Source organism: Manis pentadactyla, chromosome 2, assembly GCF_030020395.1.
Source record: "Manis pentadactyla isolate mManPen7 chromosome 2, mManPen7.hap1, whole genome shotgun sequence".
NCBI classification, from domain to species: Eukaryota; Metazoa; Chordata; class Mammalia; order Pholidota; family Manidae; genus Manis; species Manis pentadactyla.
The window spans coordinates 209884078-209902734 of record NC_080020.1 but is presented as its reverse complement, the minus strand read 5'-3'; the positions used below and the strand labels follow the sequence as shown (position 1 = coordinate 209902734).

General features: G+C 40.8%; 1 protein-coding gene across 4 annotated transcripts in view; it reads left to right on the top strand.

Annotated features, from left to right (window-relative positions):
• The window catches only part of LTBP1 (latent transforming growth factor beta binding protein 1), a 367875-nt gene that overhangs the window by 31987 nt on the left and 317231 nt on the right, over window positions 1–18657 (top strand). For all 4 annotated transcript variants that reach the window (XM_057497285.1, XM_036931602.2, XM_036931601.2 and 1 more), the window contains exon 3: window positions 8045–8342. In XM_057497285.1, the coding sequence (XP_057353268.1) occupies window positions 8045–8342 (298 nt within the window). The remainder of the gene's footprint in view (window positions 1–8044; window positions 8343–18657) is intronic.

Below are 18657 nucleotides of genomic sequence, written 5' to 3'. Positions count from 1 at the left end.
GACATTACCCATGGGTTTATTTACTCATTGCATTTTCTTTAGTCTTAATTTTTTTCATTTTTATTTTGGTCTTAATTTGTTAAAGACAACTTTTGTTAACTCTTAATAGCATTTTCTGAAAATTTTTTTTCTGCTTTTTCTCTTCTTTTGCTATTTTTAATTAAATGTTTATATAGTTCAAACTGTAGATCTTTATTTATTTTTTTCCCATTGACTTAAAGGAAGTTAATAAATGTTGATAAAATGACAGTAATAAGACCAGAAACTGAACCCAGGAAAAAACTGCTGGTGGTTTTTCACATGACTTATGGCTTGATTATTTTACACTCCATGAGTGATTTCAGTTATCGATGGCATTGGGAAGAGTGTGCTTGGCCTCAGCCGACCACCAATTTTAAATTAAATCACAGGGTAACAAGCTGCTACTGCTAAGCTCAGACTTTGAGAACCTCAGCCTTCCAGAACAGAGCTCTTAGAGAATTAGTCAGATGGGGCTCAGTACTTGACATAAAGGTATTTAAGTCCTGAAAAGAGGCATGAGATTCTGCACACAGCCTTTGTGACTTGTATTCCATACAATTTGTACTGTGTTCTTACTATCTGCTTGGTTAAGTTGACGCTTGAGAGTAGATTAGAAAAGCAAATGAAGTAGGAAGCTTGTGCTACTTGGCAGTCTGGCTTGAAGGAGATAGAACAGTGAGAGTGCACACATACACCTGAAGTATTGCATGTGGATTTTCATAATGATCAAAGTCTGTAAGGGTTAATAAATGTGTTGGTGGTTGGCTCACCTAGCTGGAACATTCGGTTATTTGGAATTGCTTATTATTCCACACGGCTGGATAGAAAAGGCACTAGGATATGTTAGAAGAATATTTTTTGCTCTTTAGGGATTTTGAAGGAAGCTGACCCAGAGACGTTTGTAAGGAAACAACAGCATTTATTCGTGTTTGGTACAAGGAACAGACAGTTAGACTGAAATGTGTGACCTCATGCTATGCTTCTTGTGATCTGATATCACTTAGTGTTACTGAATGACTTCAAAGGGCAGCTGGGAATTACTGTGAAGACACACACAGCGAAGTGATTTCTCACCTGCTGTCTCTGATCACAGAAGACACAGCTAGACTCACATTTCTCCCTGGGACACATGCGGTAGACATGCTGCAACTTGTTTGGAGAGAAAAGCAAGGGGCGGAGAGTCACACTGTTTGCCCTGTGTGGGCTGGGACGAGTTTTAAATATAACTAAGAGTTACTTTTTTAGAATTAAAAGCAATAGAGGCTGAGCTTCTGGGCCTGAGTTACTTCCTAAAAATACAGTCAGTGAACTTTAAAAGAACATTAGGATCATCTTGTCAAGCTGGAATAGAATTAAAATGTGGAAGAAATCTGAGAGTATTTACTGTGTGGGGCAAACATGGGGAATTACAATTTGAAATGATGAGAGTGTTTTTGGAAGACCAATCTGGCAGCCAGGGTGGAGTGGGATTTTGTTGCCTATCCATGGTCTTGATGTCAGCTTTCTGCAAGCCCAGTGTTTGCAAACTGAGTTCAGTGTTGCCGTGATGGTACCCTCTGCCACTTGGAGCAACCTCATACCATTATCACCCCTTGTTCACCCTGTGACTAAGGAACAGGTTTTAACTATCTTCAATTCTCAATTGCATTTTGTGGGCTTATTTAAAAAAAAAAATTATTATGATTGTGAAAAATTGAAAAATACACAGAAAAGTACAAAAGGATACAATAGTAAATACCCATGTATCTACTACCTACAACAAATACAAGTCTACTTGTCATATTTGCTACTCTTCTCCTTTTTTTAAGAAAAAAATTCCAATGAAGTAACTTATTTTCTTCTCTAGTATTGCTCCACTTCTTGCATTAATTTATTTAGTGTGAATCCAGTACATACTTTCATGCTTTTGTTGATTTTGTATGTATCTATAAAAGCAAATAGTGTTTTATGTATTAAAGAAGTTACATGGACAGTTATTATAATATCACATAAAGAATAGTATCATAAAGCAGTGTCTTGTAGCTTATTTTCTTCAATCAACATTATTTTCAAGATCCATCCATGTTGCTAGATATAGGTCTAGGCCATGATTTTAACTGCTGTATAGTATTCCATTGTATGCATACCACAATTTATCAATCATCTAGCAATGCCAGTATTTTCCTAACAGAATTGGGCTGCAGTGAATATTCCTGTATATGTCTCCTTGAGCACATGGTAACCTATAAGTAAAATTGCTGGATATGAGAGTTTGTACATTTTATGACCTTACTGTAAGTATTGCCAAATTGCTTTTCACAGAGATGGGTATAAAAAATATATATATGAGTTATAGGACATATATAGACAGTATGTGAGTTCCCATTTCCCTAAATCTTTACTAACACTTGATGATAACAGCCTTATTGCCAGTCTCTCGAGTGTGGAATTGAATCTTAATGTCTTTTTGATCTGCAGTTCTCTGATAGTTGGAGAGGTTGAGTATGTTTTCACATTTATTTGTCACTCACCTTTCATCACCTCTGAATAGCCAATTCATATCCTTTGTCCATTTTTTTTCTATTTATTTTTAGGAATTCTTGATCTGTCTGGTTACTAATCCTCTGTTAAATGCATTGCAAATGTCTGTCATTTGTCTTTCACTTTTGTAAAAGGAGTCTTTTAAATGTTGACACACTGAAGTTCATCAGTCTTCTTTGATTTTTACTGTTCTACATTTGGGAAATTCTTCCTTACCCCAAGTCATGAAGACATTCTGTTACATTTTCTTTTAAACGCTTTAAAGATCTGGAGATTTAAATGAAAGAGTCTCATGTGGGTAGGGATCTAATTTTATTCTTTTAGATGGATGGCTGTTTTTGTTCCAGCACCTCTTATTAACTAGTCCATTGTGTCTCTACAGATTGATTATGTTCCCTCCATCAGTTACAGAACTCCATTTGTATCTGAGTCTGTTTCTAAGCTTTCTGTTCAACTTCATTGATCTTTCTGTCTCTGATCCACTCCCACACTCTTATCAATTAAAACAGTCTGTAGAATCTTTTGATTTATTTACGCAGACATTTAAGTAAACTTAAAACGATATATTTGTTTCTTCCTTTCTACGTCTTAGACCTTTTATTTCTTGTTTTGTCATGTTGGCTGGAACTACAATACAATTACTGTTACATATCTATATAACTATACTGAGGTTATTGTGGGCATTTCGACCTGTTTCCAGCTTTGCAAGGAATGCTCCTACCGTTCCCTGGTAATATTTGCTATAGGTTTTGGTATGCTGTTTGTTGTGGATTTGCTGTAGGTACTTACCAGGACAAGGAAACCCCTTTGTATTCTTAATTGGCTAACAGTTTTTGTTACCAGGAGTAAGTGATGAACTTTTTGGGAAGATTTTCTGCATTCAGTTGAGATAAATTCTCATTTAACTTTTTAACTTGGGGAATTCTGCTGGATTTGATGATGTTAAAGCCATCCTTATATTTCTGGAATTAATTCTGCTTAATTCTGCGTTTCTGTTTTTGAAATACTGTTGTAGTTGATCGAGTAATGTTTTATTGAGATAGTTTGCATCTGTAGTCTTAAGGTGATTTGTGGGTTAGTTTTCTTTTGTGTACTATTCTTGCCCGATTTTGATGTTGAGGTTTCTGCTCTCTTCAGAGGAATTTAATCTGGGGATTTCTCCAGAATGTCCTGACCCACCAGGACTAGGAATTTGCTGCTTATAGGTCCTGGGTATTTCTACACTGTGCAGCTCAGTGTCGGGTGAAGGCCCCGGGAACTCTGTGCATCTCTGGGCTGTCTCTGTGGGCAGGTCTCTCCTCTCTGGTACTTGCCCTGCAGATTCCAGCTGCTTAGTGTCCTGGCCTCTGTCCCCTCAGCTCATGAACCCACTGTGCTCTGCTTGGTCTACCTTCCTGCTCCATGGTCCACGAAGTGCCCCCCACCGATGGTCAGGGTGGCCTGGCCCTAGGGCTCACCTCTTTGATTCTCTTCTCTTAGGATCATAGGCCTCTCTTGCTGGCTGTATGGAATTTGACAACAGTTGTTTATATCTTTCATTCCATTTTCTAGTTGTTGATGGCAGAAAGGCTTGTTTGGCAACATTCCATCATGGCCAGCTATGGAAATCTGTCTTTTTAGCCTAAAAAAATCTTTTAAAATCAATATTCTGTGTTTGGAATGGAAGGTGGTAGAGGGTTAATTCACTAGGCCTATATTGAGCAGAAGTCCTTTTATTGGATTATTTATTTTATGAATTGTGTCCCCTGTGCTCACCCACCCACCCACCCACCACAGTCTCAAAAGCTTTTTTTCTACTGCATCTGAACGTCTTAGGCTAATTCCCTTAATGCGCCTCTCTACTACAAGTCTAGTAACTTGTCACAGCTACTACAAGCCCATTGTGATGTTCTTTGTGTTAGTCTGTGACCAGTTTGTTTCAGAGTGTCTCTGCTCTTCAGAGTTCTGCAGGAACCCATTAGCTCTTGCCTTCTGAAACTGTTTCTCTAACAAGCATGCTGTTAAATTCCACTATAGTCCTTATAAGTTAGAGTGTTTTATTATTTTTTTAAATTTAAAAACATCTTTGAAGGATTAGAGATTTACTGAACAACATGCAAACCAAGCCTGGAGGCGTCCATGCTCCTAGGAGATGGATTAAGAGCCCACCGATTACCTTCCCTTTACAGATGTTCTTAAATCCCAGCATCCTTTGGAAAGGAGTGGCTCCACTTTCGAATGAGTCAGTCAGCCAGCATGAGGCTCAGGCTCCCTCCCCTCCTAGGGTACAGAAAGTTCTGCACAAGCCCATTGACTGATCCCACAGTTAATCATGTAGTTGAGAAATAAGAGAACTTTGTTAAAGATGATCAATAATATGTGACAGCTTGTATGGAATGTGAAGCGAGTGATGAAAATGAGACAGACATCAGGTGATAAAAAGATCATGGTAGGAGTAGGTGGGCATTTGGGGAGGACTTCCCAGAGAAGCAGGGGGTTTCAGATGAGGCCGAGTCTGAGGGGCCTATTTCTTTCAGGACAGGGCACTCGTGTGCAGAGACAAGGAGCAGCAAGCTTCCGCAGGGAGGGAGCAGGGGCAGTCAGGCTGCAAAGGGGTTTTAGGGCCAGTTGCAGAGGGTCTTGAATGTATCTCATGGGCAACTAAAATGTATTGGAAGCTTTTGGAACGTAGGAGAAGAAATTGAAAGAGTTGCATTTTAGGAAGCCCAGATTGTTAGCAAGTCTAGGTTAGGATTTTGTTCAAGCTTGGCTGCATGTTGCAATCATTTAGAGAGTTAAAAAACAGCTGATGCCTGAGACCCTGCCCCAGAGATTCAGATTCAGTCGGCCTGGAGTTAGGCCTGGGGTCTGAGAACTTTAAAAGCTCCCCAGGTGATTCTAATGTGCAGAAAAACCTGAGAACCACTGTCTAACCCACTGATACGATCTTGAAGCCGTGTGTTTACTCATTGTGTTGAACCACAGCTGGCCAAGCAAATGCAGAATCATCCAGTGGAAAAAAACAGTTTTAAAGTATTTCTGTAACGTTTATTTTTAATATTCTACGCAGGTCAACACCTCAGTTAGAACAACAGTTTTTTCATAAATGCCTACAAATTTTCACATTGGCCATGAAGTAGATGGTGACAAATGTGTAAACTCTCTGGGAAGGAACCCATAATTATCTTGAAAATTTGGTCACGTAGAAAATGTTTTCTTGCATTAAAAATAAAAGTGCAACATAAAACAAATTGAGATCTACATAGCATAGAAAAAAATGGCTTGATAAAATGTGGTTACAGGGCATGAGTTTTGCTTTGCATGTCAGGTGAGGGGCTTGTCTTAGCCATTAGGGAATCTGTCCCTCCAGGCTCAAGCCAGCCTCTCCTGTCTGCGTTTCCAAGGATTGCTGCTGCTGTTTAAGTGGGGGCAGAAAAGAATACCATCTCATTATTGTCCTTATTGTCCTTTTAAAATTTGTAAGAGGATGATATTGTATATAGTTATGCTATTATGTAACATGTTCTTCTAGTAGAAAATCTTTGGTTTAAAGGTTTGTTTTCTTTCATTCTTTCCCTGCCCACTTCATCCTATGACATGCAGAATTTACAAAAAAATTGTTACCCTGTTAACACTTCTAATTCATCTATGTCCTCCTAAAGACAGACTCTTGCATATTCTCAGTGGTATTTTTGGAAGATTTCCGTCGTTGGCCTCCACCTAGGTACCAGCTTTTGTAAGCTGCTCGTTCAGCCTTCCTGGTAGCTCAGTAGACATTCCCAGTACACCTTGGGAGAGAGGAGAGGCGGAAATCATTCTCAGATGTTAAACTGAAACGTGTTTCTAATTGAAAGCATGAAGAGAATGTATCCATGAAAATGCCTTGGGGGTGATCTCTGGCAGAGGCTCAGCTAGGAAAGGCCAGTCCAGTCCTCGCTGGAGGCCACTTCTGCTCTCTCTGGGCAGGGCTCACTTCCATTCCTGTGACATTCCATAAATAACCATGGCCAAATAGGGACCCGATCACCTTCAGTAGCTAGGAAAATGCTGAAAATTTAGAATCCTGAACTCTAGAAGTGCTTAGGCTTGACTTTGAATTCTAGAAGCCTAATATGGGAAGGACCCCTGGGGACCATTTTCCAACAACATTTACTTCTCCCTGCTCCCAAATATGTACAGATATAAAGGCCGAGGTTAAGTAACTTACCCCAGTTCACCGAGGGGACTGGCTGCATTTTTCTTGCCTTTGGAAAATTTGTCAGTCTGGTATTCTGCTACTTGACAGCCACTTCTTATTATTTGCTATAACTATTAGGAATCATATTATAGGAAGATGGGAAAGGATCTTCTATTATAGAAAATCAGTAAGTTTCAGGGCTTTTAGGTCTTGGTTATTTGGCTGTTCCATAACTAAGTGTCTTCTGTTTTATGTCCCTCATCTGTTTTGTAATTCTTTGTAGATTGAATCTTGCAATGAATTTTATGGGAAATTTAGTATTATGATCTGCTCAAGAAGAGTTTAAGTCAAAGGTGGACTGCTAGCAAAAGGTTGGCATATATAAATGTATCTGGACAAATAGGGGACTGAAGGGGTCATGTTCATAGGCCTGTGACATTAATCTAATAAACCTTAAGTCAGTAATATCTAAACTCCCATGGACCTTGCCTATGATAAAATCCATTTCCCTTTCCTGTGACCCATCACCCTGCTAACTATAAAACAATGCTTGGCCACAAATGATGCAAAGTACATGAATCCTAGCAATTAGAAGATATAAAGGTGGTTTCTTTTTGGCTGCCCTATGTAATATGATGAGGGATGTGCACTGGCTTTTAAAAAAAAAAAAGTGTATATTGGATAACTTTTAAACTTCATACCCTTGTTTTTCCCTCATGTTAGAAAAAAAATGGGTTGGTTCAAGTTTCTGGAGCAGTCACTGCAAGCTCTGAGAGCTTATGTAGGATGAAGAAGGCAGTAGCACTGTTTGGGTTTGGGGATTGGGTGTGGGCTTTTGTTTTCTGCCCAGACACATTTGGATACCTGAAATTTAAACTTAAGTCACAGAACACAACTTACAAAGAGGGACAGAGCATTTTCTTAAGGTTGTCCGTGTTTCTGGTGCATTTGTGAGAGGTAGCTACAGTTACAATAGGTAAGAATGATGGCTTTGGGGCCAGTTCACTCGGATTCAAATCCCAGCTCTTCTGTTTACTGATTAATTGCATGACCTTTGGCAAATTACATAACCCCTGGATCTGTTTCTTCATCAGGAAAATGGGCAAAATACTTAAAAATGGTTGCTGGGGTATTAAATTTGTTGATATATTTTAGAACAGTGCCTGGCATATAGGAAGCCATAGTAAATATTAATTATCCTCCCCATCATTGTAAGTATGATGTTTGTTTGGAGTATAGGTTTATTTTAGTGAGGAACACCCTGATGTTATTATTAAGCCTTTGGAGGAATTAGTAAAGTGTGCAACCCTTTTCTTCAAAGTTGTATGTTCTATTGTCTGTCTGCAGCAAGCTGTGTCCCGCCGTGCCAGAATGGAGGGATGTGTCTCCGGCCTCAGCTCTGCGTGTGTAAACCAGGAACCAAGGGCAAAGCGTGTGAGACAGCACCTGCTCAGGACACCTCGTCACCTGTGTTTGGAGGGCAGAGTCCTGGAGCTGCGTCCTCCTGGGTCTCTCCTGGGCAAAGAGCAAAGCACACTTCATCTAAGAAGGCTGACACTCTCCCGAGAGTCAGTCCTGTGGCCCAGATGACCTTGACCCTCAAGCCGAAGCCTTCAGTAGGACTCTCTCAGCAGATTCATTCTCAGTGAGTGTTTTGAATTTACCTCTAGCTCAGGAGCATTGTAATTACCCTTTTGGGATGCACTGCTTTGAGTCACTCTTCTTTTCTTGCACGATTTGCAGAAACTACCTGGGTAAAAAAGGGGTTTCTTTCCTTCAAGGTTTACATGTCATGTTTATACGCCAAGTCTCTTAGAAACGTGTGTTTAGCCTCTGCGGGGAAGATTTACCATAAGCATAAACGAAAGCAGTGGTGAGGATTACAGGGGATCAAGGTTGGAGGGAATAGTGGAGGTAGTTGTTTGATTATGGTGGAGTTGTGAGTTATAAAATAATTCTTTTTTTGTTGGGGGGAGGGGTGCTCTAGAGTTCTGAAATAGTTTAAAAAGAGCAGCAGTGACTGTAATTTTAAAAGATACATAGAAATGGTAAAAAGTCAGCTTTGCAGAGAGAAAGTGTTCAAATGACAGTGAGTCTTTGGAAAGAGAATTTCTCTGCTTCGGTAGCGGGCTAAGCGTTTCTTCTAACGCATGTCTACCTCCCAGTTGCCATGTAGGTCCATTTTTGGTGAATGAGTTTGTGTTCTATTTATGGGAAGGTGGTTTTTTTTTTTTAGTGTTCGGAAGGGCTTGTTGTTCTGAACCCTCTGAGAACCCCTGGACAAGAATGCTTTTCCCTGTCCTCCAAGTATCGTAAGGAGCTGCTCCTCCACTGCACAGGGTCCTCAAGCAAATTGTTTCCCTTTAATCAGGTGCTCCAACTCGGGGAACAGGATGCAGAATTTACTGCAACTATCCCTTGTCTTTGTCTAGGAAAGTAAAATACAGGAAGTTCTCAACGTAAAAATGGGCTTGACCCAGGCAGTTCATTTGCTTGGAATTTTGAGTGCTTTCCCCCCCAGAGACAGCTTCCACACAGTGATCAGTATCTAATCTGCCCACAGAGGTGATTTAATCTGTTATTACAGATGAAATTACCCTGCCTTATACTTCTCCTTTGAATAGGCCACCCGCTGCCCCTGCTGAGTGGGGTCTTTCTAAAATTTTGCTTTCTTTTCTTACTCCCTCCTCAGTTCTTCTTCTGTTTTTCTTCATTTTTCTCTCATTTCTTCTTGTCTCATACTTCAGTTCAATCATGACAAATAGATTTGGGGGCCTAGTTTGAAATCTAACTGCTTTGCTAGCATTTCAGTTGGGAAACACATCCTGCAGCCCTCAGCAGGAAGGAATGGCAGTTGTAACTAATGTTAGTAATGGCTTACTGGGTGTCAAGTTGTATTTCAAGTGCTTGGTGTATATTATTAGTTTACTAGTTACAGTGACTCCATGAGGATAGGTAATATTATTAAACCCATTTTACAAATGAGGAAACTGAGGCCCAGGGTGGTTAAGTTATTTGTTCAAGAATAACACAGTTAATAAGTGAATAATAATTAATAATAATAATGGTTGGTAGGCTTCGAATGGAGGCAGTCAGGATCTAGCATTCACGCCCTGAAATAGTGGGTGGCAAACTTTTTCTGTTAAGGGTCAGACAGTGAGTATTTTCAGCCTGTGGAACATACGGTTTCTGTTGGAATGTCTCAATCCTGCTATTGTAGCACAAAAGGAGCCCTGGATGGTGCATAAACAAGTGATGTGACTATTCCAATAAATCTTTGTTTATGGATGCTGAAATTTGAATCTCATATAAATTTCATGTGTCACCCAATATTGTTATTTTGGTATTTTTTCTCCCCTCAACCATTAAAAAATGTGAAAATCATTCTTAGCTTGTGGGCTGTACAAACCAGGCTTGGGCCAGCGTCGGACCATGAATTGTAATTTGTGGACCTTTCTGTAGAGGATAGTAAGTGCTTTTTTGTGCCAGAACACTAATATCACTTTTGTGTCCTTGAAATGATATAAAGCTTTGCTTATGTTATAGCTAGACATCCCTCTTCCAGCATTGTTCTGGATCTTAAACACAAAGAACAGTTCTGTGTGGAATGATGCCTTGGCAATCAAGAGTCAGATTACTGTGCATTGCAATTATATATTTTCTCCCATTATTACTCATGTAAACTGTGAGGTAATTTACAAGTGTTGCCATTCTTCTTGAATATCACCCTCCGCTGTTAGAATCTGACCCTCTATGATGTGTGTATATGGATTGTTAGTAAGAACCAGATGTCAGATAAAGGAGCAGCCGTTTCTTTTTTTTCTTTTTTTTCTTTTGGTAGCTGCAGTGTAATTTAAACAGGAATGTTGTGAGTCAAAGAGGAGGCTAAGGTTTCAGCTCTAACTTGGCTTCGGGAAAATAAGTTGTTAGATAATGCACTTCAGAGACTTCATCTGCTGAATGAAGATGCCTTTTTACTGTATGCAGCATTGTTAGGCAGGCATAGGCATAGGGGCGCACCTACTCTGTGCTTTTGGTTAAGGACAAGAGATAGCCTAAGATGCTAACAATTCTGATATTTTCTTAATAAACTTTTGTAGATTTCTCTGTTATCTGGGCACTGCAAGGAGTTTTAAGATTTATAAGATTTAATTTTGCCCTTCAGGAGATTTTGGAATGATCCATAAGCTAACACTTGAGAGAGATAAAGAGGGAGGTGCACCTGGCCCATTGATGAATTCTGGTAATGACATGATCACCTGAAATCATATTTAATCACACTGCCAAGGAGGTACATATAAAAGGACCATTTTGGCTACTTTTGAGAAATGTAACAATTCGTAAGTTACCTGTTTTTAGGGTTGCCTATGTTAGGGTGTTTCAAGGTTTTATTTTCCCTTTATCTAGTGAAGGAGGCAATGAAGCTTCCTTAAAATGCTTGCAGACAAAGACACCTAAAACATCAAAATGTTTAGTTAGTCTTATATCCATTACATGGCACATGAAATGCTACAGTCTTGATCATTTATACAATGAGTTTTTGTTGAACACATCTGTGTACCATGTACTGTCCTAGGAGCTTGGGATGTAACAACTGAACAAAATGCCCTTCTGGAGTTTACAGTCTGGAGAAGGGGAGATGATTGATAAGTGGCATAGTTAAAACCTATGTTAGATTGTGGTAAGTGCAGTGGAGAAAACAGCGCAATAATGGACAGGGAATGCTGAGTGGGTGTGGGGTGAGAAGAAGTGGGGGCTCTGGTGGCTTTAAATGGACTGTTAGGGTGGACCCTGCTGAGAAGGTGACATTTAAGCAAAGGTGTGAAGGCGGTGAGGGCATGAACCATGAAGATGTGTGCGGGTTGGAGGCAGGGGTGCCTGGTGTGTTTGCGGGACAGCTACTTCAGTAAAATTAATGTTGAAACCACACATTTTAAACAGGTGTGTATCAGATGAATTGGTTTTGCCTTTGGCCAAATTGGTTTTGGATAGCTTGGCTTAGAATTAAATACAAAGTTCTTTGGGAAATCAAAGAAAGGAACAATTGTTTCCAGATTTTAGAGTGTTGGGGAAGTGGAGGTGCAGGGGTGCCTCTGGAGAAGTGGTCTTTGAGCTTGAAAAGATGGTTAAGTTGGGCATGAAGAACTGGAGTGGAGAAGAAGGGAATTTCCAGGAAAGGCAATGAGTGATGTGTCTTCAGAAAGGATGGTGTTTTATTTACTTCTGTGTAACAGATCACCCCCAGACTTAGTCTTAAACAGTAAACATTTATTGTCTGACAGTTTCTGTGGGTCAGGGATCCGGGAGGACCGAGCTGGGCGTTCTGGCTCAGGGTGGCTCATGAGGCTGCAGTCAGGAGGGTCAGCCTGACCAGGGCTGGAGAATCCACTGGCAAGGTGACTCACTCCCATGGCTGTTGGCAGGAGGCCTTAGCTGCAACACGGGCTGTTGGCTTCGCTCTGTCCGCATGGGACTCCATGCAGAGCTGCCTGAGTGTCCTCAGAACACGGCTGCTGGCTTCTCCCAGAGCAAGTGATCCCACACCAGAGAGAGAGCCAGGAGAAAGCCACAGGGCCTCTCTACTTTTTAGTCTTGAAAATGGCACAACCTTCACTTCCACCTTATTCTGCTCATTAGAGGTGAGTCACTAAGTCAAGTCCACCCTTAGATCTAGGGAGTGGAATTAAGTTGTGCTGCTTGGTGGAAGAAATATCAAAGAATGTTTGGACATATTAAAAAATGACCACGTTTAGGATAAGATTTGATTGGAACTTCATGTAGATAAAGACTAGTGGTAATAAAAGGCCCTAAAGGTTGGTTGAAAACCAAATAAAAGAGTAATGTCTCAACAAAACAATTCCAGAAAGACACAAGAAAACAAAAGTAGAAGAACTTTGGACAATCTGTTCTGATTCAAATAAACTGTAAATGAAAGAAAAAAGATGATGATAGGACAATCATGAAAATGCTGACATTGACTGGAAATTTGATGATTTAAAAGTGTTAATTTTGGGGGTGGTGATGATGGCATTGTGTTTATGTGAGGAGGAGAATCATATTAAAGTATTTGCAGATGAAATTATGATGTCTGTGCTTTGACTGAAATTGCCCAGTTTGTGAAGTATATAGGTAACAAGATTGGCCATGAGGGCATAATCATTGAAGCAGGATAATGGGTAAGTGGAGATTTGTTATATAATTCTCTCTACTTTTTACATTTTTGGAATTTTCTATAAGAGCAATAAATAAAACCCCAGGAAAGTTGAGGAGAGAGCTGTGGTTTTTCTTCTGCCTTGGGAGATGAATCCAGCTGCAGTTCTGAAGAACTAGTAGCAATTGGAGGATGGCTGTTTAATAGACATGGTAGTGCTGGTGATGCAGAGAAAGTGAACTCAGGAGTTACTGTAAATGAAAAAACCTTGGCACCTAATTGCATTGTGGGAGGCAAACAGAAACAGGTATGATCCAGGCTTGGGACTGTGGGAGCAGGGGAGGATGTGGAAGTTTTCATCCTGGTGTTTTTGATTTCTTTGGTAATATGGCTCTCCAAGGTCGTGAAGGTGGTTGATACTTAAATGGATGGTCTCTGACAGAGCATTATGGATGACTAGCCAAGATCGCTGTCTGCACCCCATTAGGGACCAAAAGCAGGTGGGGTATCAGTGGTACATGGCTGCCCACTTGGTAAGTCATTGGTCTGGAAAGACCCTGGCCAGGGCACTCTGGCAGTAGTTCCTGCTGTGGTTGAGAATTTCATTCATGCTTTTCCATGGGAGTTTGTTATGGTGTGTTCCTTTTTCCAGTTCTGTGGGCACATGGTGGGAATTCATGGAGCAGACCAAAAGATGCCTTGTCTTCCTGTATGCAGATTTCCGCAGTCACTTTTCTGATTCTTTGACCTTTTACTTCACTGTATAAATCTGGATTCCTTAGAAAAGCCACATAACACTTTAGGTTACTCTTGTAATTGCATTCTGATAGATGTTGCTCACATGCAACTATCCACACATCCATCAAAGAATTGCCACTGTTACATCACAGGTGCGCATCCCCAGTGTCCTGTATGTAAAAAGATGTTCATGCTTATAAGTTATGGCCAGAAAATGCCAGAAAGGGGCAAAATTCATAACTGCTCAGCTTTCCAGATCTTTTCCATCACCTGTGCATATCATTATTCACATATATATTGAAGTTTCCCATAAAAATTTATTTTCCACCCCCAGTACAGCTTACTGAGGCTGTTTCGACTTGTGTAAAGTGTCCATCTGTATCCTTGTTAGTCGTGGTGGGTGGTACAGGCAGTGTCCACGGGACCACGAGGCAGAGGTCACAAGGGGCATGCTTTAGCTGCTAATGTCTTCTGGTTGCCCGGAGAACGTTGGTACAAATGAACACTGCTCTGCCAAATGGGGAACTGTTATCTGTGCTATATAAGGAGGAAGCACTTTTGAGTCCCACTCTCTGAGCTTACGAAGGAAGTCTGGTTTTACTCAGGATACGGATGTCAAATCTATCTAGAGAGTTCACATGTGTCCAGTTTGTTTTCTTCCCTGGTCATGGCTATTTTCATCATCGTATGGTGTCCTGATGTTATGAAGGATGGTGGTTAGTTTCTCTGAAAAAATTAGTTTTGTCCTATCTCAAACCAGGTAAGGGGGTGGGATTTATCTAATGGCATCGACTCTCCCTCTTTCTCATCATCTTCTTCCCAGAGATGTGGTGAAGAGAAATGAAGCAATTAGAAAATATTATTTTAAAAGACAGAAATAATTCAAATGCTTTCTATATTTATCAAGTGAGCTTAAAGTATGCTAGATATTTTCTAAATATAGAGAAGGCTCTTTAAAATCCACATGGAGATGATGGGTTCCACTTTCAAAATTCTTGAGAAACGAATACTTCACAATTACAATGGGTCCATTGATAGGAAGAAGTGTTGAGTGATGTCTGTATCATGGAGAAGAGGGTGCTACACGACACTTATCTCTGCCCTTTCTTAGCCTCCTGTCACTGTGGTTGTGAGTCTTAAAAACAAAAACACCCAAAACTATAAGCTGCGATATACTTGCATGGGAGGGAGTCTTTATGGAATGCTCCTTGACATATTTTGCTCTCTTAGCAACAATAGCAATGAAATGTAAGCTCACTCCCCTTGTTTGGACTTTATCATAATACCCCTAGAAGAAAATAACTCATTATAAAACTATACCAACAATTAAAACTTCAGGGGGCAGTTTAAAGCTTTTTGTAGCACTAACAGCTAAGATAGGGACCTTGTCTGAACTTACTAAAGAAGACAAGGAAATGGTCAGTACTTGAATAGACAGTTTCCCCAAATGATCTCTCAGACTGCAGGGGGGACCTTGCTCAGTGTTGACCTAACTCACTCTTGCTGATTCTTCTCCAAGTTTCTCTTCTGTGCTCCTGTATTTAAAATTATCATAGCACTTACTGTACAGTTTTTCATCTCTTTATCTACAGAGGTATACAGAAGGGCTGCAGTAAGTGTTTATTTCCTATGTTTCTTTTGAGAGTTACCTGGGGAAAGAAGTCCTTGTCCAAGGATTGTTCCTTGAGTACTTATGTTGTATGGATTTCCTTTTTCTCTTGGAATAATACTGTTTGCCTTGGTAAAGCCTTGACCATTTTGCAAAGTGCATTGCATTCCTTGTATTTGATCTGTTCCACAAGTATATGAGATGAAGGTTTTTATCCCTACTGTGTGATGTGGGGGAAAAAAGGCAGAGCGGTAGACAGTTGAGGAAAAGGAACTCAGTCCGAGGATTTTAGTGTTCATTTCATGACACTTTAGGGATGGAATGCGAACTAAAAGTTTGAGCCAATGACCAATTTTACAATTTCTTATGCATTTGTTTTAAACTTAAAAAAAATTGAAGTTAAATTGAAATTAGATACTGAAGAGTACATGAATTTAAAGTGCCCACAGCCTAGTGATTATTCCAAAGTGATAGCACACTCATGTAAGTACCGTACATGTCGAAGAGTAGAACAATGCCAGCACCAGAAAGCCCATTGTTCTTAACATCTACCCTCTTCCTCCTCCCCAAAAGGAGCTGCTATTTTAACTTCTAACATCAGTTTTGTCCATTTGGACTATATATAAATCAAACTGTGTATTTTTTCACTTAGTGTTATGTCTGAGATTTATCTATGTAGTTAGGCATGGCTATAACTGTTCTCACTTACATTGCCAAGGATTATTCCAGCACATGGATATGCCACCATTTTTTATTTATTCTGCTCTTAATGGGTATTTGGAATGTTTTCAGTTTTTAGCTCTGAGGAATAATGCTATGTAGGTAGGTAGGTGTATAAAGGAATTCCAGAAGACCTTTGTGAACTCGTCAGAAAACCAAGCCCCCTAACTGGATGCAGCAATGCAAGATCTGAAAAGGATGTCATGATCCGTCGTGTGGATTTAGATCCTCTTGGTATCTGTTGGTTAGTGTTGTGTTACTGTTTGAGGGGAAACAGGCACATGGAGAAGAATGGTGCAGTGAGATAGTGTTTGAGGACCTGGAAGAGGAACCTTTCCTCCTGAGTGGGACTTGGCAGGAAGAGTGGACTGTGGGCTGGGAGACCCAGGAGAGGAGTAGGGCAGGCCCTGTGTCCTCCCGTCTGCACCCTGCTGAGTCCTCCTAGGAAGGCTCCCCCAAGAGTCTTTCTGAGACAGAACCAGCAATGACTGGGTTTCAGTGCCAGTGAAAGGGGTACAAGGAACTGGGTGAACACTCAGGTTTGCAATGGAAAAGGCCAAGTGCTGGGATAGAGTTTGCTTCCCAATTTAATTGCTAGAAAAATAGGATGGTGCTTTGGTGTTGTGTAATAATAGTTACTATTTATTGAGTGTTTATTCTGTTCCAGGTACTATTGTAAGTACTTTTTGAGTATTATTTAATCCTCTCGAAAGAATGTGAGCTGAATACTCTTATCCCCATTTCATGCAGTGAAGCAGTTTGGGTGCAGAAGAATGAAGTAATTTGCCTAAGTCCACTTAGTTAGTAAATACAGAGTCAGAATTCAAATTGAGGCAGTCTGAGAAGTTATCTTCTTTATATTGCCTCTTTCTTTGATAGCATTTCTATTAGCTTCCTGTCACTGCTGTAACAGATGAGCACACACATGGTGACTGAGAAACAAGTCAGGTTTATCGTCTCATAATTCCGAGCTCAGAGGTCCAGAATGGGTTTCACTGGGCTAGAGATGTCAGCAGGGCTGCTTCTTCCAGAGGCTGTAGGGTAGGATCTCTTTCTTTGCCTCTTCCACTTTCTAGAGTCTGCCTGCATTCCCTGTTGTGTGGCCTCTTCTCCATCTTCTAGGCCAGCAGGCTTGGGCTGAGTCCTTCCAACTGCTACTCTCTGGTTCTCTTTCTTTTGCCTCCCTCTGCCCCTCTTGATGACACGTTTAATTATACTAGGCCCACCTGAATAATCCAGGATAATTCCCCCAGCTCACTGTCAGATGATTAGTACCCTAATTCCATCTAGAACTTTAATTTCTCTTTGTGGTAACTGGACGTATTTACAGGTTCTGGGGAGTACGTGGACATCTTTGGGGAGACATTATCCTGGCTTCTACAGTATTTTACCTGGGACCAGTCTTGTGCTGGCTCTTCCCAGCTACTCATGAGTGAGCTACCTTCCCAAGGGGCAGTAAATAATCATCTGACTACCCTTATGACTCTTACGGAAGCTAAGATTTATACACTGCTCAGAGATTTAAGGCCTGAGTGTGGCCTCCACTGTCCTGTGAAACCTTGGGCCCGGCACCGTCAGGCACTTTGTGGTGTGTGGTGGAGGGAAAACGAGATGTGGAGCTGGGGATGGCCAGGCACAAGGAGGGGCCCTGCCTGTCCTTATGCCTTTAGCCTCATGCAATAGGGATTAAAAAGTCAACTTGCCACCCTAAGTAAGTACCTTTTCACACACGACTCCACCCACTAGGCGAAGTGGCTATGGGCTCCTACCTTGAGGGAAGGTAGGAAAGGAGTGAGAAGAGGGCTAGGAATGTCCTTTCCTGCAACGGTTAGACTGGGGCCCTTGAGCCTGGTAACGTGCCTCCCGTATGATTATTGTTCGTTGAAATACGTTTTTGTGCTGAAAATGAATTGGTTGTCAGAGGACTTGCTGCAAACAGACAACAGAGCTGGCATTGAAACACACGAATCCACTGAAGAGCAGTTGGAACAGAATATGGTTCGGCTGACACATGGGACCCGTGAGCTAGAGGCCTGGCCTGCTTTGTGAATGCCACACGTAAGATAGACTTTTAGAGCCTGGCTTTGGGTGTTGTGCTGATTAAAGTAAAAAGTCCTCTTTATATATGAATCTGTTTGGTGGTCCATAGGTACTGTCCATGAATCTTGCCAGGGTGCCTTTGGGTTGCACTGAAGCCTCTTCCCTTTTTTTCCTTGGCTTATGAGTTTGTGTGTGAACAAAGTGTAGACCAGATTTTCAGACCAAAGTTTTACAGCAATTCTGTGCCCCAGAGATGCTTGGGATCAGAATAAAGGATCAATATGATATAAGGCCAGTGTGAGGGTGACACATACACGTCCATTATATGAACTAGACACAAGTAGGAAACGAAAGCTAAGTTAATAACTTGTATGGGAAATATGCTTAGAGTGAGTGTATTTTCACTGAGTTTCTTGAGGTTGAGTATGTTTACCTATTTGCTGCTTAAATGGGTTAGAAATACCCTAGCAGACACAGCTGATCCTTGGTCCCAGAGGCAAGGGCTTTCAAGTGGAAAGAATGTCTACGTAAACTGTGGAGAAGAGAATCTCTAGGTTGGTCAGTCCAGGAAAAGTTGTCATTTTTCAGGACTGCTATTTTTGGGCAAGATATTGACGTGTTTATGCAGGATAGCAAGGAGGAACCAGAAAGCCTGGGTGAAATTAAATAGCAGATTGGGGAACGTTCCTGATACCCACTATC